The 18,125-nt window shown below is 44.2% G+C and overlaps 1 protein-coding gene across 9 annotated transcripts; it reads left to right on the forward strand.

Annotated features, from left to right (window-relative positions):
* The first annotated feature begins 3,721 nt into the window (after positions 1 to 3,721).
* Positions 3,722 to 17,726, forward strand: vegfaa (vascular endothelial growth factor Aa). Of its 9 annotated transcripts, none has more exons than XM_071545639.1 (8): positions 3,722 to 3,884; positions 6,089 to 6,131; positions 9,209 to 9,405; positions 10,457 to 10,533; positions 10,627 to 10,656; positions 11,316 to 11,318; positions 15,196 to 15,327; positions 17,179 to 17,726. In XM_071545639.1, the coding sequence occupies exons 1-8, from the start codon at positions 3,819 to 3,821 to the stop codon at positions 17,198 to 17,200; spliced, it is 570 nt and encodes a 189-aa protein (XP_071401740.1). In that variant the 5' UTR covers positions 3,722 to 3,818; the 3' UTR covers positions 17,201 to 17,726. The 9 variants fall into 9 exon arrangements, with proteins under 9 accessions (XP_071401740.1, XP_071401742.1, XP_071401745.1 ...); XM_071545641.1 differs by lacking the exon at positions 11,316 to 11,318 and adding an exon at positions 11,746 to 11,748; XM_071545644.1 differs by lacking the exons at positions 11,316 to 11,318; positions 15,196 to 15,327 and adding an exon at positions 12,937 to 12,965.
* Positions 17,727 to 18,125: the final 399 nt, after the last annotated feature.

Genomic DNA, 18,125 nt, shown 5'->3' on the forward strand with positions numbered 1-18,125 from the left:
AAAACGACGCAATCAGTTTTCATTGGTATAGTCACATAAATTATGACTCAAAGACGACCCACCAAGTAGCACGTACTTGGGTGCAATTTCAGCTTTTACGCCTCCCACGATCTCCTTCCAGTGAAATACACAGGGTTAGAGAGCAGCATGGAGCAATGTCAACCACTTATAAAAAAAAAAATGAAGATTTATTGAAATAAGGGCTGCTTGGTGGATCACTTGTGTGCCGAATTTACCAGCTAGAAAATTCTGACCGTGAGAGGTCTCGAGTCACGTTCTATCAGCTGTGTACTTTTGCCGATAAGCACGGCAAAGGTAAAACCGTCAGAATTTTCAATGGACTTTGGCGTGACTTTCTCTCCATGCAAACACGGGGACTTGAAACCCCCGACAGAGTGCTGTGGAATGACGCTGACTGTTTACACTGTCACTTTTATACAAAAAAATAGTAATGATAATAATAATATGTAGGCCTATGTGTGCGAGTACTTAGCTAAATGCCTGTATGTGCATATGAGAGTATTCCCCTTGTGTGTGTGTGTGTGTGTGTGTGTGTGTGGTACTGGAGTTGCAATCAGGGTAAACCAAGCAGAGCAGATTCCTTTGATGAAAAATGTAAATAGCACTAAAAATGTGTATGTAAAAATAGGAGTAATGAAGTGAGTTTTTATTATTTAGTTTATTTCTGATCTTAAGCTGCAGTGTAACTTTGACCTTTCACTTCGGACTTAAATTTCTGCCCTCATTTTTCACTGTATTTGGGGATAAATATGAGAAAATAAATATGAGAAGAGAAATATGTGGCCTTCTTATAAGAGGGCCACTTATTAAACCTGTTTTATATGAATGAATGTTTTATATGAATTTGAAACAAATTGGATTTATTGATGATAAATATATAAACCTGGTTATTGTGTATTTAAACACATTGGGTTTATTAGTACTATTACATAAATCTCATTCTTACTTGTTTCATTTATGTTTCACTGACAAATATGCATCACATTAAACTGTGCAATCCAAATGGATGGACATTTTATATGCAATTAAAATACATAAATCTTAAATATTAGGCCTAAATATTCTTTTGAGTGGCCTGGGTCTGGACACCCGAATCGCCCCCTTCTTCTTTCAAGACTAGACTCCACACTGCCACCCTCTGGTAGAATCTGGCCATTACAGCTCACACAGATCTCTGGACTTTGCTCATACACCAGTCATTGAAAAGTTTGGAAGTAACATTTCAAAAATAAGTCTTCAGTTAAATAAGAACCAGATTATTCAGAGATTCAGAGAATTATGGTGTTGCTCTAGCCAATGGCTTGTGGCTCGGGGAATCAATCAGGCCAACCGCTGCCTTTGTGGGCGGGACTAAAGCATGAACTGATCGTGCGACACTTTTTCTTTGGCATTTTGCCAGAATAATATTTGTTGAAATAACCCTGTTATCCATCCATCCATCCATCCATCCATGTCGTTATTGTCTTTGCGAAGACGACATTTTTGTCAAAAACGACAACGACATTCTTGGTGAAATACGCGAAATATGCCCAGCATAAGTGTGACTGAAAATAACGTCAGTTAGGGCTGGGCGATAATTCAATATTATCGTTTATCGTCTTTCAGTGGAATCATATTGTGATGATATGAAGATATTTTAATATCGTGACACACATTTCTGCTGTCTAAATTGATGACAAGCTAATTTTACTTAAAAACTCATAAAATGAGGTATGGTAGGAATATTATTAGAATATTTCTGTTTTGTTTGACATCACACCTAACATTACCATTCGGTTCAATGAGATGAACATTAATTTGGTTATTTAACGTGATTTTGCATACATGAACCATATGGTGATATATATTGATATCGAGAAATATCCTTATGATTATCGTGATATTGATTTCAACCATATCGCCCAGCCCTAACGTCAGTCACTTGTGATTGGTTCGGGGAAAAATCACTCCCCCCCCCCCCCCCCCAGCCTAAACCACTAAGCTGGACTGCAACAGAAGAGCCACCAGTGTGCAGAGTGTCCCAGTGCAGCTTTAACTATAAGGTAAGGCCATACCTTGGTGCTTAGATTTGAAGAATGCAGAGATTTTGGGAGGAAAATGTTGAAGGAGACAAACTCTATAATTCATTGCTAGAGGTCTACACTAACACTATACCACCTAGAACAGAGCTGTGATACCTAATGGTAATGCAGTGCTACAAAATGGATCATACATGAAAGATGAGATGAAACTTCAATGATCCCAGTGAGGAAATCGGGTCGTGGCAGCTGCAGATAGCAATAGGATACAGCAAATAAAAACAGGATATGAATAAGAACGGACCGAATGGACTATTACACATAACGCAACCGACAGTTCTATGGAAACGTATGAATGGAAAGTATGAAAAAAAATATGAGCCACAGCATTAGGAGTGTAATAACAGCAGTGGAACATACTGAGACAGGGAAAACACAATGGAAAATAGCCTATGTACTAGGCCTATATATGAACATATACCACAGTATGAAATAAGTGAGAAGATATAGGGAAACCGAGATGTATGCAAAATATAGCCTACACAAGAGACAGTGTGGGAATATGAAGAAAAATTATGTGAATTGCTGGATATAGGCTTCATATAGGCTAGTAGTATATATAATGCGTAAAATGTGCAACAGATTCACATTAATACAAATACCCATACATAGACTACAGTATACATACTGTAGGCTATGTATGGGTATTTGTATTTGTGTTACACAAAATTGAATTAGATGAAACTGTAATGCTCCTTGTGCGGAAATAGAATGCAGAAAATAAAAAAAAAAAGAATATAAGAACAGAGCAAATATGCGCTAAGTCAACACCAGAACATGTTAAACACAGTCTAATCCGTGGCCCCGCCCCCCCCGCCGCCGGAGCCAGCCAATTGGGGGCGGCCAGTGGCCACCTTGCTATAATAACCCAAGAACACAATCCGCCAAGAAGAGAGAGCGAGAGAAGCCGAGAGTAGGTGGTACAGACCGCTGCCGCGCCGGGGACAATCTGCCGATATTTACCGCTCGCACCAAAACCCCGTTTGAAAACTAGAAGAAACCACCAGGCGCACTAAAGGAAACGAGACACAATAAGAAGGAAGGTTTGCAGAAGACCGCAAGAAGGATCACTTTATACCGGCAAACTGCCTCTATCCCATCCGTACACACACACACACACCATCACACACACACACACCATCATATTCTGGGGATCAATGAGCGTAAAGAGAGAGCGACCAGTGCGCAAAGTTGGTGAGACGATCCGTTTCGTTTTGTAAACATTACTATTCTGATATTTATTTATTTTTATTTTTATTTTATTTTTTTGGGGAGGATTGCTGTCTTCGTGGGCTTCCTGTTCCAACGTGGATTTTTCTTGTTTTTTTTGTTGTTGTTTTTTTTTAGAATAGATCCTTTTCTCTTTGTCTTTGGATGACCGAGGCTTGTTGGATGGTAAAGCTTTCCTCCGGAGCGCTCCTTGGAGACAATTTCACCCGATTCACTGGACGGATTCCGCTGAGGGCGCCGCATCTTCTTCCCACCCCCACGTGTGTGGACGATATGGATTTGCTTTTGCTATAGCCAAGATTTCACCAAGATTTTTTTTTTTCTATTATTATTTTTTTGTTCCGAGTGTGTTTTGTCTGTTTTAATTTATTGTGACCCCCCCCCCCCCCCCCCCACCACCACCACCACCCACCACCACCCCCCACCCCCCAACGACGACAGCTGAGATTTCCACACGCCCGGGTATACTCACCTTGCGGAATTACAACCATGAACTTTGTTGTCAGTTTGATACAAATCCTTTTGGCAGCGGTTCTTCATCTATCTAATGTAAAGGTGAGTGCTTTATATGAAATGTCCAGTTCCACGCGTAAAATTGGAAAGGAGCTGTTCATGTTTCAGTAATGAGCGCTTCTCTTCTTTCACATGTGCCTGGATAGTTCTCTATACAAATTTCAACTAGACAGTTTCCATTAATCTCTATTTTTTTCATATATATTTGTATCTTCTTTATTCTAAATGACATATAATATTATTAAAGTGTTCTGGAAAGGGGAAAAAACGTAGGTCTGTGGTTACATGTGGTTACATTCGGCCTAAATAAGCCTAAAATCTATTCATAGTTATTGGGACAGAAAACAGTCGGATTCATTCATTCATTTATTCTTTTTTATTCTTTGGCCATTTTCATGTAACTGTGTTACTCACGCCGTGGGAAAACTCTCAGCGATAATTTTTTGTTTCTGTAGGACTACGAAAACCTTATAGTCCCACTTTGTCCCTAGCTGAAGCCGCAATACGTGTCGTTGTGTTGTCAACCAAACTCTGTTTAAATATCTGGGAGTTTAATGTTTACTTGATTATCGGCAAAGATAGATTCCTCATAACATATGTCACAAGACTATGACAGGTTTCTTAAAATACCGGCTTCATTTCGGCGTACATACTATCCACCAAACAGCGCTTATTTTGGAAGAATTTCAACATTTAGAATTGCTTCGCCTGTTATTCCCACAGTCTTCTCCCACCAAAATACACTGTGGTGGCCGGTAGCCAGCAGTGAGAACCATTTCTAAAAGTTGTGATTTAAAGGTAATTAAAGTGCTGCTTTTGGATTATATGTGTGCCGAATTGAAATGTAGCTCCTAACGATTCAGAAAAGGTATTGAGTCTCATTGTGTGCTATACTGGCTTTGCAAATAAGCGAGGCCATGTTAAAAATGCGAGACTTTTGAAAGGAGTTCGGCTTGGCGCTCTCGCCGCACACGCGAACTAAGCTGACGGGTGCAGTTTGAACTATCTACAGCAGTCCTTTCAACTATTCATTTCCCAGCGTTCACTCCCCCATCTATTTTTTCCACGATGCTCTATAAAGCGTGGAAGCTGAGACCAGGTTTCTGCTGCCCTGCAGGATGCCCACCTCATTCCCACACAACCCTCCGCTTTTTCTCACGCAATATCTGAGTCGGTTACAGCAGCCCGATAAGGTGAACGGGGAGACGCTCTGCAGGGATGCCGCTTCTGCCAGCGTCAAGTCATAGCCTATAAACAAACACGATTTCCGGTTACAACTTTCAAAATAAAACCCCATTGAGCGCCGGGGTTCCATCCAAGCAGTGTCGTGTACATTCATTAGAAGGGCCGATTGGAAATGGCAAGTTTTGATAACGTTTCCTCAGTACTGCAAAAAAAATAAAATAAAAGTAATTAAACAGCAGTAGAAACGCATTTGCCAGGCAAATAATGATAGTCTTGGCATGGCCAGCCTGACAAATTCATTTTTATTGTGCAACAGTTCAAAAGTGACAGTTTCCATTTTACATTGGATGCATTTTCTGACGTGGCTCATTCATGAAGCTGACTTATTTGCGGATGGAAACACACCTAATTCACGTTGCATTTTCTGTCGCATTTCAAAAGTTCCCTCAAAACTTAAGTCCTAGCGACGCTTTTATTTTGAAGGTAAAATCACCTTACTTACTGCTCTTTTTTTTTTTTTTGCCTGTATGTGTAGCAGCTTGACACAGCTGATGCTTCTGACTGTGCACTTGCTCACAAGCAGGGATGCACTGGCGGGTAAACCCACCTAAAACCAGTTTACCCAGCTTTTTATGAACAAGATAGAGTTTAGCTCCTATTTATGCTGATATAAATCTATATGACCTAGATTTATAGTATATATCATGGTAAGCAGTATCAAACTGATGGAGGTTATATGACGACAAAGCATGACTCAGTGCCTTTTCTGAACATATATATTATTTGTTTGTATTAGTGGTTGACTTGCCTTATGATAACTACACCACAACACTGTTTACAACACTGTAGGCCTGCTGTGGAAGAGCTGCCGATTAAAAAAAACCAAAACCAAAATAAAAGACCCTGCATACTGTAAAATTGATTTGCACACTGAAATTTAACAAGCCAGAGAATTTGAACAGAGCTTTCTTTTATGATGACATGTTTATAGAGGCAATTTGCACAATATTGCATCCTGATGAGAAATGTTTAACGCCTGGTCTGATGTGTGTCTCTTACAGACTGCCAGCATTAACAAGGGAGGGGAGAAGAGTAAAAATGAAGGTAAGTGTTGCATCTACTGTAAAACTGTCTAATTAAACCAGATTTGAACTTTTTTACCCCCTCTGTCTCTGTAGCTGTAGCTCTGCCAGGCTAGAAGACCACAGAGCCACCTAGTGGGCATGTAGTGAACTTGTTTCTTGAACTGTTTGCCTTTCCAAAGTTTTCCTTCGTTCTTTGACATTTGCGGGGTGATATTTCTCGCTCGGCGTAGAGAGTTACGGGACTGTTGCTCTCCGGTGAACTCGTAGGAATCAGACAGCCGAGCGATGAAAGGTCAGACAATGATGGGACTTTGGAGTCGCCATAAAAGTGTTTCAAAACAAGAGTTTATGCGAGGAGGGGCACAAACTAGTCAAGGCCTTCACAGTAATGAAAGGGTTTTTTTTTTTTTACATTTCTTCCTCTCGTGTGCGGTGGAAACATCGCCAGACGGGCCAGCCTCGGTTCAATGTTGTTTGCTTGACAGTGACAAAGTGCTGTGTTCGAGCCAAGGTTGGACCCCAGTCGGAGACAAACATGACTTACTGTAGCGCATCACCGGGCAGGCATAGGCCTTTTCCATAGCCAAATAACAAGAAGGCTCGTGTGGTTGTTGATCAGCGTTTGCACAAGGACAGCGACTCCCTTCCTTTGCTCCGCCACCTGCATGCTGCTGACCTTCACCCGCCGACACTATCAGGAATCACACAGCCACATGCATGCATTTACACATACACACACACACACACACACAGTTTCTTTCAACCAGTCAAAAGTCGTCCTATGCGCTTACGGTACAAAATATTAGGACCGTCTGCTCTTTTGAAATCGGTGGACCTGTAAAGTTCAAGAAAGCTCTGATCCATGTCTGATTTCACCTGTTGAATCCACTTCAGCCATGAATAGGAGGAGAAGGGCTAAAGAAAGGCTTGAGACAGTTGGTCCTGAAGAGGCTTCAGGTGATTCTAATACTTTGTGCACTCTTAATATAGCAGGTCTACTTTTCCTTAAACACATAGTGGATTCAAACAGACAGAGAGGGAATCTTTGTATCCCTGGTTAGGAGGCAGAAATACAGTTGAGTATGTTGACTTGTGGCTGCTGTCTGCTGACCCCCCACCCAAACCACCCAGGCAGCCAGTCTCTGGACGGGACGGCTCCTTATAGAGCAGGTGCTAGCCTGTTAGCCGGCCAACGCATCTGCTGGCCCAGCTCACCCTGGAGAGGCTGGGAAGCAGGGTCATTCAGTCGGGTTAGACTGATATACAGGGCCAATATTGGTGTTTTATTAACAATCTGATATCGTCCACCCCTCACATGGAGGTTCCTCCCTTCCCACAGCTAGTGCTTTTATTTGTATTATTAGATATCAGATGTATGAGCAGAGCAATCATTCCAGTGTGGTGTGGAGAGAATTTTGCTCAGCAGGCTGAAAAACCTGCAGTGAAAGCTGCCTCACCCTGCCTTATGGAGCTGCTAACCCATCTAAAAGAGATTAGAATGACTTTCAGTTGAGAGTTTTAGTGTCCCATGATGGTCTAAATCAGTGGTTCTCAACCTTTTTGGCTCATGACCCCTTAAAACGAAGCAATGTCTACTCGCAATCCCGGTCACAAGCATATAGAGTTTAAACCAATGAATGATTTTCCCTTTTCAGGTTGTTTCATTTGATTCATTATCAGAGGAGGCACAGAGGCTAAAAACAATTCAGTATTTTACAAGAAAAAAGCAAAAATTAAGGAAAAATCAGAAAAAATAGACATGTTAAAACATTTGTATAGTAGAAATATGTTTTTTTCCTATTGTATAAATCACCCTGTGACCCCCCCCAAAATTATCTTGCGACCCACTGGGGGGTCCCGACCCCCAGGTTGAGAACCACTGGTCTAAATGCTGTTTCAGAGGCCTGACAAGAACACAACTCTCAGGAAATGCTCCGTATCTGTATAGTTTTACAGTGAATACAGGCACCAAGTATTAGCCATCAGAAGCTTCAGTACAAAAATATTGGCATCGGCCTTCAAAAACCTATATTGGTCGATCCCTAGTCCCTCGCACAGTGAATCCAGAGCTGTCAGTTTGGGGCCGGTGTGGTTTGGGACCAGAGGATGTTGTTGTAGCGTTAGTCCAGAGGCAGAGCCCGCTCAGGGGTGGGCTTTCTGGGGTCACATGTCAGAGGTGAACCCTGGCGCCGCCGTGCCTGAGGTCACTGCTGCTCTTGACAACCCAGGGGTCAGGAGTTAACCAGGGGTCGCTGGGAACCCGGTGTGTGCCGGATGGTGGGATGGATTATTCTGGGCTGGATAGGGGATGGATGGATAGTGGTGGGCTTTTTCGATGTGGGAAAAAATCCCTTGAGGGAAGACGAGGTGCAGCTATGTCCAGGCTTCATGATGAACTATTCCTTCATTTTGGTTGCTTCTAATTCTTGGTGATCTAGGAATTGAAGCTTTGTGCTACTGTTGCACTCACTGGAAGTCGCTTTGGATAGCAACATCAGCTAACTGCCTAAAATGTAAATGTACATGTGCATGTGTGACTGTGTTTTGCGTGCATTTCTGCCAACTGGCTGTTTTCATTCCCATGTGTGGAATTACAAGTGTGACACTGGTGGGCTTTGGACTCTGGAGCTGGTTTGACATAATTTTGTTTTGCCAGGAAAAAAATTAAGACTCTCATCAAGCACAATAAGTGTCTTTGTTGTCGCTGAGGCCGCAGATCTGTGGCATTGTTTGCCTGCCGAGCTCGCTTTTGTAACGGGCAGCACTTGGGAAACGAGCGGCCTGTAGCTTTTTTACTTTTGACAAAGAAGAACAAGTGCTCTCTTCTTCGCCAAGCGGAAACAAGCAATGAAGGGATGGCGTGGCGGGGCGGGGGGAGGGGGGGTGCAATTGTTGAATGTAAAGGAGGGAAAAAGACAGAGAAAACTGGACCGAATGTTTACATAGATATCAGCCTGTCAAAGAGTGTTTCCAATGAGTTAAACCCGTTGTAAAGAGTTTTTTCCAAAGAGTTAAACCTGTTGTAACATTTTTTTTTTATAACGATAAAGTAGATAGTCACGTTCTCCTTTCTTTCTTCCTTCATCCCTCTTTCAGTGATCTCCTTCATGAAGGTGTACAACAAGAGCTTGTGTCAGCCGAGGGAGGTGTTGGTGGACATCTTCCACGAGTATCCGGATGACACCGAACACACCTACATCCCGTCCTGCGTCGTCCTCAATCGCTGTGGAGGCTGCTGCTCGGATGAAGCGCAGGAGTGCGTGCCCACGGAAACTCGCAACGTCACGTTGGAGGTGAGCCTGAGGACCGGGGGGACCGAGCAGTGGCCGGGAAGGAAGACACTAAGTTTTACCTTCACTTACCTGTGGACACCAAATCATGCTAGTCTCCATGCTAACACTTAAGCATACACTATGTTGAGTGATAGTAGACTCTGTGCTAACACTTTAGCATACACTATGTTGAGTGATAGTAGACTCCGTGCTAACACTTTGACCCTTATTGGGTTAGGGTTAGGGTTACCATTACTTTATTATTGTTATTACTATTATTACTTTATATATTACTAATATAAGTGTTAGCATGGAGACTATAGCCTTTAGCACACAATCTTTCAGGGGCACATGGATGATTTTGGTGTCTAAAGTTTGTTGTTATCGACTAAGTTTACCAACGGGACAGTCTATCAAAAACTTGGTGTATTTCTTTAATTTAAGCAAGTATAAGCAATATACTGAAGATTGCTCACACGTTAACATTCCCACTGATCCTATACCATTCTTTGAAAGCTCTGATTCATTTTCGATGTCACCTGTTAAATCCACTTCAGCCGTGAAGGTTAGATGGAGATGAACGGGAGGAGACGGGTTACAGAACGACTTTTTAGTTCTTGAGACAACTGAGACATGGATTGTGCAAAAGGGGCTTCAGCTTCACTTCAGGAAGGTGGTCACTACTATTTTGTACACAGCTTCTCTCCAGAAGGGCAGCAGAGCAGAGAAAGTGAAGGAGCGAGGCTTGGCATGTCAGCTATGTTGTTTACCCCGGTGCACTCTGCTTACGCCCATGTCGAAGGCCTTTCTTGGCCTCCGTCAAGACCTTACTGTCGGGCACGGATCTTGGCTGGAGAAATATAGGAATGTCATGCAGACAATTCATGTCTTCGAGCCATTTGGTCCGAGAGTGGTTAAAAGCTGTGGTCTCCAAAGTGTGATAGCGCAGTTTCTGTAGAGAAAGGGCAATGCTAGTCAAGGTGAGGAAGTGAGCGACCTTGGTTTTGGAAAGCCTTGTTGCTTTTTTCGTAGTCTAACCCATGCACTGTTGTGTCCTCTGCTTCTCCTCAAGGTAATGCGGTTCAAACCGATGGTATCGCAACATACTCTTCAGTTAAGTTTCACAGAGCATCGAACGTGTATATGCAGGTAAGAAACTCTGAACCCCCTAAGCTGCCTTGCACAGTCACAGTGGTTTAACAAAAGCAAAAAATCTAAATCATCTCGCTCTTTTCATTTCAGACCAAAGCCAGGGGTCAAAGCAAAGAAAGAGTAAGTACGTGTTCTGTGTTTTTCATTTTTCTTTGGGTCATGTATTTTGAGGGGTTTGAGTGGGGATGGAGGTTCTCTGTGTTCAGTTTAGCTCTGGAGTAGAAACTTAAACATCATATCTACCACAGTATAGGACATGAATGCACTGGAATGACCACCTTCTCAACCAATCGTACTTACATTTACTCAGACACAATCACAATCCTCCTGAACCAATCAGTGTTCTCTGCAACCAACATGTCTTTTGACTTTGGTGATGTATTGTGCTGTACATAGACGAGAAGCAGCCAGCTGGACACTGTGGAACCAGCAGCCTTCAGGGATGCTAATGCAAATGCTAGCAGTAGAACAAGTATCGCTCGAGTCAAATCCTGGCAGCATGGCTTTCTCCTCCATGCTGACAAGCTCACAGTTTCCCTGCCCACTCTCTCAGTTGGTCCTCCCATTAGTGATAGTAGCGCCGACTTGGAGGCGTCCATGCCTTGGAACGTGTTTGTTTGAAGCCTTCGAGACGCCGTGATTGAAATTTTCCGTAGACTTTGGTGGCTTCTGATTGTGACGATACATTTGAGTTCATGTCAGCAAAGCAAACATTGCAATGTCATTATATCATTCCCTACGCTTGACTATAGATATTTGCTGGCGACATCAGAATTTAGGAAGTCAGAGAAATCAGGGTCCATCAGCAAACCCCAAGTTTCCTGGTGGTATCAGCCATTGGAAAGCTGGTGTGAAGAGTATTGCTTAGTAGTATTTGCCATCTGAAAGCTAAGGTTAAAGGAATAGTTCACCCAAAAATGAAAATTCTGTCATCATCTACTCACCCTCATGCCAAAAGAACTGGTCCCCATTGACTTCAGTTGTTTTGGAGAAGGCTGCTACCAAGTTGTGCTGGCAACCTCCCTGTGTGTTATATGGACTAACAGATTTCACCTGTGTTTCATTTGGCATGAGGGTGAGTAGATGATGACAGAATTTTCATTTTTGTGTAAACTATTCCTTTAAGTCAGAAGCTTGTTTCTATCGTTTTTCCCATATCACACGATTGCAGCAGGTGTATTAGCACCTCCGCTACCGTACAGATATGAGTTAGTGATGCCGGCCACAGCAGGAAGGCACTTTAAGGCCTAGTTCTTGGTTCTCTCTAGGCCTTGGAGGGAGGGAACAGGGCCCACAGGCCCCTATCTTCCGTCTATCTTTACTGGGCTCTCACACTTTGAGTGTGCTCTTTTTATGGCAGCGCCTTTTAGTGCTTTACGGTGCGGCTGTAACAGTGCGGAGGACCGAGGTGCAGCTCACCGGCTTCAGACCACCCCGCTGCTGTCTGCACTCCAGTTGCACAAGCCTGACCCTCGGCCCTCGGCTACTTCCACAGTCTAATCATAGCAACAGGTGTCATGCAGTTAACCTATTTTTATTTTTAGTGGTGTCAATAGAGGAGGAGCTCGGAGACGGCCTGAGGTGCTGTCGTCGGTTACGGGCCGTGAGAGAACTCGCCGTCAGAGTTGACACAGGGCTGCGTGTGCGTTTGACGTGTACATGCGTGTGTGTGTGTGTGTCTTCGGCCACCTTGTTTAATTGGATAAGAGGAGTGAGTGTGTGCCAGAGTGCACCTCGCCGGGTTAAAGCCCCGCGGATCGGTGGAGGAGAGATGGGATCATGTTAGCTCAGAGGGCTAAATCAAATCCGCTTGTCATGGGGCTGAGCTTGAGCCTCATCCGGCCTTGTTGGACGTCTGCCTGTCATTGTGCACGTAGGCACCAAGCGGAGGTACTATAAAGAGGACGTGTTCATTCATTCATTCGTTGCGTCACTCGCACACACACAGAGAAAGACACACCCAGGTACACCCAGCTCAGTCCCTATCCTGTGGATCGATACCCACCCCGGCTAATGAGGAGACTAGATTAGACGGCAGATGCCCTGTCGATTGATTACCTCCTGTTTGGCTTGATCTGCTATTGACTGAGTGTCCCTGCATCTACTTAGGTGTCTCTCCTCTCTCTCCTGCCCTCTTCTCTGTTTTCCAGGGGCAAGGGCCAAAAGAGAAAGAGAAAGAAACAGAGAGACACCGGCAGGATTGCTGAGGCCAAGGCCTATGCCAGCGCCGCGGCGTGCCTAGGCGTCGGCACGGTGTCTCTCTTGATGGTTGGCTTGATATCGGAGGAGCTTTTTTGTCATCTTGTAAATTAAAAGAGCAACTCTTTTGTCCCCCCCCTCCTCTCCACGTTTCTTCTTTCTTTTTTTGAAATCTGGCCCGTTTATCCCATGCCGTGGCAGTGATGTGAAGTTGCCGTGAAATCCGTCAGGTAATGCTATCTGTATGAAGCATGGTTGGTTTTTAAGGCTGTCTGCTGGCCTGCTGCAGGCAGATAAGTGGGTGCCGCATCTACTCGCTGTTGGGGGGGGGGGGGGTTTATTATCTGCTTTCCATGTTTCCTTTCGTTTCAGCCGATAGACGACTTTTAAACGGGGTAGAACCGTTGATAGTAACGGTTACTGCATAACGGTTAAGTGCAGACATGTATGGGTGTATTTTAGGTTGGGATAATTGTAGCCTTGAGAGGTGTGCCGATAAGGTCTGCTTGGGTTGTTTTGTTCCTGTTTTCATACAGGAGGTCTTGACTTTGTCTGCTTGAACGTGTGCTTGTGCCGTGTGATTTTAGCCGAGGGGGAAATCAGTGGTTTGAGACAAAGCATAGCTCCTTGTTGCACCACAGCAACCCTCACTGTATCCAAGTCTGCCCCTGTTTTGTCTCTGGAGTATGACCTTCCATCTCATACTTTTAGCACTGTAATAGATACTGCATCTATAGGCATCGACTATGGTGTCTACGGGTTTATCGTGTCTTCTATGACCCTAAGAGATAGGCTGCTGGAAATGTGCTTCATCATAAATTGCTGAGAAACGGGTCAGGAGCATTGAGCTTTGCATTACGTGTAGCTTTCTGCTGGACTTTTTAAAACTAGGGTTAGATTGATATTTCCGTTTTGCCCTGGGTTTCAATGGAGAGGTTTACTTTCCCATGATTGTCTAAATGCTGTTTCGGAGACTTTTCCCACCCTGACATGAATACTGAATCCCTTTATTTTGTTGACCTGAAAATGGCCAGACTTTAAGATGTCGAATATCAGCGCAAAATATTGGCTATTGGCAACTTCAATCCAAAAATATCAGTATCAGCCTTCGAAACCCCATATCAGTTGAACCCTAGTTTATAAAACCACACCTGATTTGTGTGAATGGTACAGCAGGGTGAACATTTCTCCATCCAGGGTCATGTGTACCTACTTGCACCAGTCCGTTTCCTTTGTGCTTCTCTTAGACCAAATCCCACATGTGCTTGTCGTGCAGTTTTCGAAAGGGAGACAGAAGGATAGAGAGGCTGTAGCTGAACATAAGCTTGCATGTAAAGTTTCTTGGCTGTAGGACAGTCACCTGCTTTCTTTACTATAAATCTGTCTGTGCTCTCTTTGTAACGTCATGAAGTTCCACCAAATCCTGGTTGGTGCCTTCAAGAATTCCCTTCACACATACCAAGCTAAAACTATCAGGAGTTGCTTTTGTGAACATATTGACAATATTTTCTATGGTCTGTGTCGGCTATTGAACGTTTTTGCGATGAGGATGTTGACCGAAAAGATGAACACATTGACACCGTGGCCCAGATTCACTGAAGGACTGTGCAGGGAAAGGTGCGCTTTATCAGCAAAATGACCAAACCAGAAAGCCATGCTGCTCAGAACAATAAAGCCTGTTTGCACCCGTTATGGTCATGCATATGTAAATTATAGGTAAATCATATTTTTGCCCTCATAATAGTTGTCTGTAGTCACAGCCATGCAAATTGAGACTGTGCCCAATTCACTAAGACTTTGCAACACCAACTCCCACAAATTGTAGCATATATAAGATCCTTAGAACAGTGGTGTAAAGACTTTGTGCAAAGTTTGGTCAATCAGAATGCTATCATTGATAGAAGACTGATGTTCTTGTGTTTTACACACATGGTCCAGACATGACCATCCAAACAGACCGGGAGGGTTCATACCTTGTCGTTCCCAGAGCAGATCAGATCAGATCAGAGAACGTTCCAATTGTTAAGGGGCTCCAGGCGCAAGGGTGCCAGCCTTGGATTGGATTAGTCTTACAGCTGAAGCTATTTGCACTTGCATTTGGTGATGAACGGGCTGTTTGCTTGTGCGGTGCTCTTTTTGAGGGCTTGTTTGCGCCACAATTTGATAGATTTGCATACATTTCTATGTGAATAAATAAAAAAATCTGCGCTGTTAGCTAAAAAAAATACGCAAATTGCCCTCTCAAAGCGATCTTAGTGAATCTGGACCTGAGTGTTTCTTTTCTTGACGGTGAGGGAGGGTGGTGAGGGAGGGAAGGGGGGCGGGGGGGCTTGGGTCTTGAGAGGGGGGGGGGGGGCGGTATGTTGCATGAGTGTCTGTGTCTGCCCTTTCTGCAGGATTCGCTCTATAGCTTAGATCTCTCTCTCTCTGTCTCTCTCTCCCCTTTTGCTTCCCTTGCAGCCACTGTGAGCCTTGCTCAGAGAGAAGAAAGCGCTTGTTTGTGCAGGACCCTCTCACCTGTAAATGTTCCTGCAAATTCACACAATTAGACTGCAAGTCCAGGCAACTTGAGTTAAACGAAAGAACTTGCAGGTTTGTTTACCACATATACATATATATATATATACCACGATAAACAGCGTGCCTTGGAACCCCCTCCTTCACCTCCCTGCCTATTCATCTGTCCGCTCATCTCTGCGCTTCTGCTGGGGCGCATGGATGGATTTCCTACCGCTGAGAAATGCATGCTTCTCCCCTGCTTTGTGATGTGTGCTGGTGTTTGTAGATGGGAATGTGGTGGGTCTGTGCTTCCCTGTGGTGCTTGCATTGTCTCTTGTCACATGGCAGCAGTCTCACGGTCTGCTCCACATCATATTTACGTTCGAACCGTGGCCCCCTGAGATTACACTGAAATGTTGTTTTAATGCAGCCTGGATGTTTAAGATGCATGACAATATTTTATTCAGCTCAGATTTAAAACGTTATCAACATCCATGATCAAACTGTAATAAACATCCCGACTCACATTCACCATATTAGGTCAATCTGTATAGAGTAGCCAGCGGGCCATCATTTACAGCCCATACACACCAATGAAGCTTTCACTTCTTTCTACCAGTTTGGATCACTACCAGATAGATTCATTCATGTGGCAGAAGTCCAAAAACAGAACTTGTGCACGTCACTAACGAAACTAAGGTTTCCCATGGTTCTTGATTGTGAGGGAGGCTCGCAATTGAGTGAATGCAGTAATGGTGTCCATGCTGCTTGCTTCTCATGGTCTCTGGCTCTTACTCATAAATCATAAAAAAAAAAAAAAAAAAAAAAACTCAAATAACTACTAATCAAGGGAGTCAGACTTAACGCCATTGGTGCAAATAACGGCTATGCGCAAGCAGCCAAATAGAGAGGTGCTACGACTGCTGCCTCTAGTCAAGCTCTTAACAAGGCCCTGTGTTTTCCGTGACCTCGCCTGACCCGGCCCCTTCCGCGACCTCTGACCCCCCGAGGGCCCCCCACACACACACTGCGCCGGATTTAGAGAGGCACACACTTCTGGGTGGGGGGGGGTGACCGGTGACATGATTCCAATTGGCCACTCCATATTCAGGAGATGGGCTGGGGGGGGGGTGTGTGTGGCGGGACGCTCCCCCTTCCCCCCCCCACCCCCAACCCCCCCTCCCCCAACCAATGCTACAAAACCTACACCGTCTCCAAAAAAAAAGGAGTGAAATGAGCACGTAACTCTTCGACACGCAGATTACACGTTGTGGCACGAAATTGTATGAAGATTTACGTTCCTCCACCACGAGTTGGATCGTGTGACAATAGCATGAATTGAACCTGGGTGAAGGTAAACGTATCCACCCATCTTACCTCCACACCCTTACTTTCCATTGCCCTACTTCAGTGTGGGGTCCGGGGACCGCCAGGGGTCCTTGAGGGTGTTCCAGGGGGTCCCCAGCAAATTGATGAATTTGTCAAACTTCAGCATTATATTGTTTACAAGAAGTTAACACGATTAGAGAATGCAGAAGAATGACTATTTTGATCATAGTTTCACTGTTATCTCTCTAGATTCTCTTGGAATTCTGGACAAAATCATATCTAACAATAAAAATATTATCATATTTGGGTTTGAGAGAGAAAATCTCATCAATTGGGGCTCCATGGCCCTAATGTGGACTAAATAAGCGGTCCTTGATATGAAAAAGCTTGAGAATCACTGTCCTACTTCAACGCCAAACTACCTCCTGTTTCTAGTCGTGTCTCCTCCATATAATCCTTATCCAGTGGGGAAATTGTTATGTCATCTCTCACTCTTTCGTGCACGGAGAACGTTCATTTGCATTTTCAGGACGTTTTGTGCTCAATTCACAAAATCTGTTGCGAAGCCGATTCGCCGCCGGTCGACTAACCGAATGTCTGTCTTGTCCTCCACAGATGTGACAAACCAAGGAGATGAGACGAGGAGAGGAGGGGGGAGGGCGACACTGGTATGAAGGAATTATTTTCTTGGCACAGCACTTTGAAACCCGAGGATGCATTCCCTGCAAGGAGTTGAAAGGACAACGCAAGAGAGAACAGTTGGGACACACATCTTGCCGTTGTCTATTTTTTATCCACCTAAAGATATTAATATATATGTACATATACTATATAAGTACAACGACAATGTATATTGCTGCTAAAAACAGAGACACTATATAAAGCGAACGAATGCGCCACCGGCGTGTGAACGGGATATATTTCGGCGGCGGCCTGTTTGGGCCCGCTCATGGGTAGAACTGGGAAAAAAACAAAAGAATCTGTTTTATTTTATGTAACACTTCACTGGATGCTGGTCTGCTGTGGATATGAATATCTTAATTATTTCTGTGTAAACGTTAAGCGAAAAAAAAAATTTGTGACCACGACTTCACCGAGAGGTGCGACGGGAGTCCCGGCTCGCTTCTGAACTCTCACAGAAGAGACTGAGAGGGAAGGACGAAAGGGGGGGGGGGGGGGTGGGGGTGGGGGGGGGAAGGACGAGGAGGCGGAGGAGCTCCTGTTGTGCAGTCAGAAAGAAGAACTATTTCCCCTCTGTGACGCGATGTGAAGTTTTTGCCACCACTGTACTGACTAACACCCAATAGGAGTCGGTGTGAGAATACGTGTAAACCGACACAGTCTCACGATTTTTCGTCAAATGAGCACGGACTTCGGGAAACGACGATTACGTTTTTTTTTTTTTGTGGACAGGAATTATGTGAAGGTTACGTTCCCCCGCAGCCACGAAAAGGATCACGTGACAATACGATGAATCGGACACGTCGTTTTCCGCGTGTTCGTCTCGTGGAAAGGTTAGCTAACGGTTAAGTTTACGCAAATACAACAGCTGCAGTTAAAGT

The sequence above is a fragment of the Centroberyx affinis genome, unplaced genomic scaffold (assembly GCF_046629955.1).
Source record: "Centroberyx affinis isolate AG114_WGS23_722 - 3 ecotype Tasmania unplaced genomic scaffold, CSIRO-AGI_Caff_v1 ptg005006l_1, whole genome shotgun sequence".
In the NCBI taxonomy this organism is placed as follows: domain Eukaryota; kingdom Metazoa; phylum Chordata; class Actinopteri; order Beryciformes; family Berycidae; genus Centroberyx; species Centroberyx affinis.

Bases quoted from the DNA above. Each gene is read 5' to 3' on its own strand.
- vegfaa (XM_071545639.1), top strand. From the start codon at position 3,819: ATGAACTTTGTTGTCAGTTTGATACAAATCCTTTTGGCAGCGGTTCTT. The intron at 10,534-10,626 runs GTAAGAAACTCT...TTTTCATTTCAG, and splicing joins CATCGAACGTGTATATGCAG to ACCAAAGCCAGGGGTCAAAG. The intron at 15,328-17,178 runs GTTTGTTTACCA...TGTCCTCCACAG, and splicing joins TTAAACGAAAGAACTTGCAG to ATGTGACAAACCAAGGAGAT.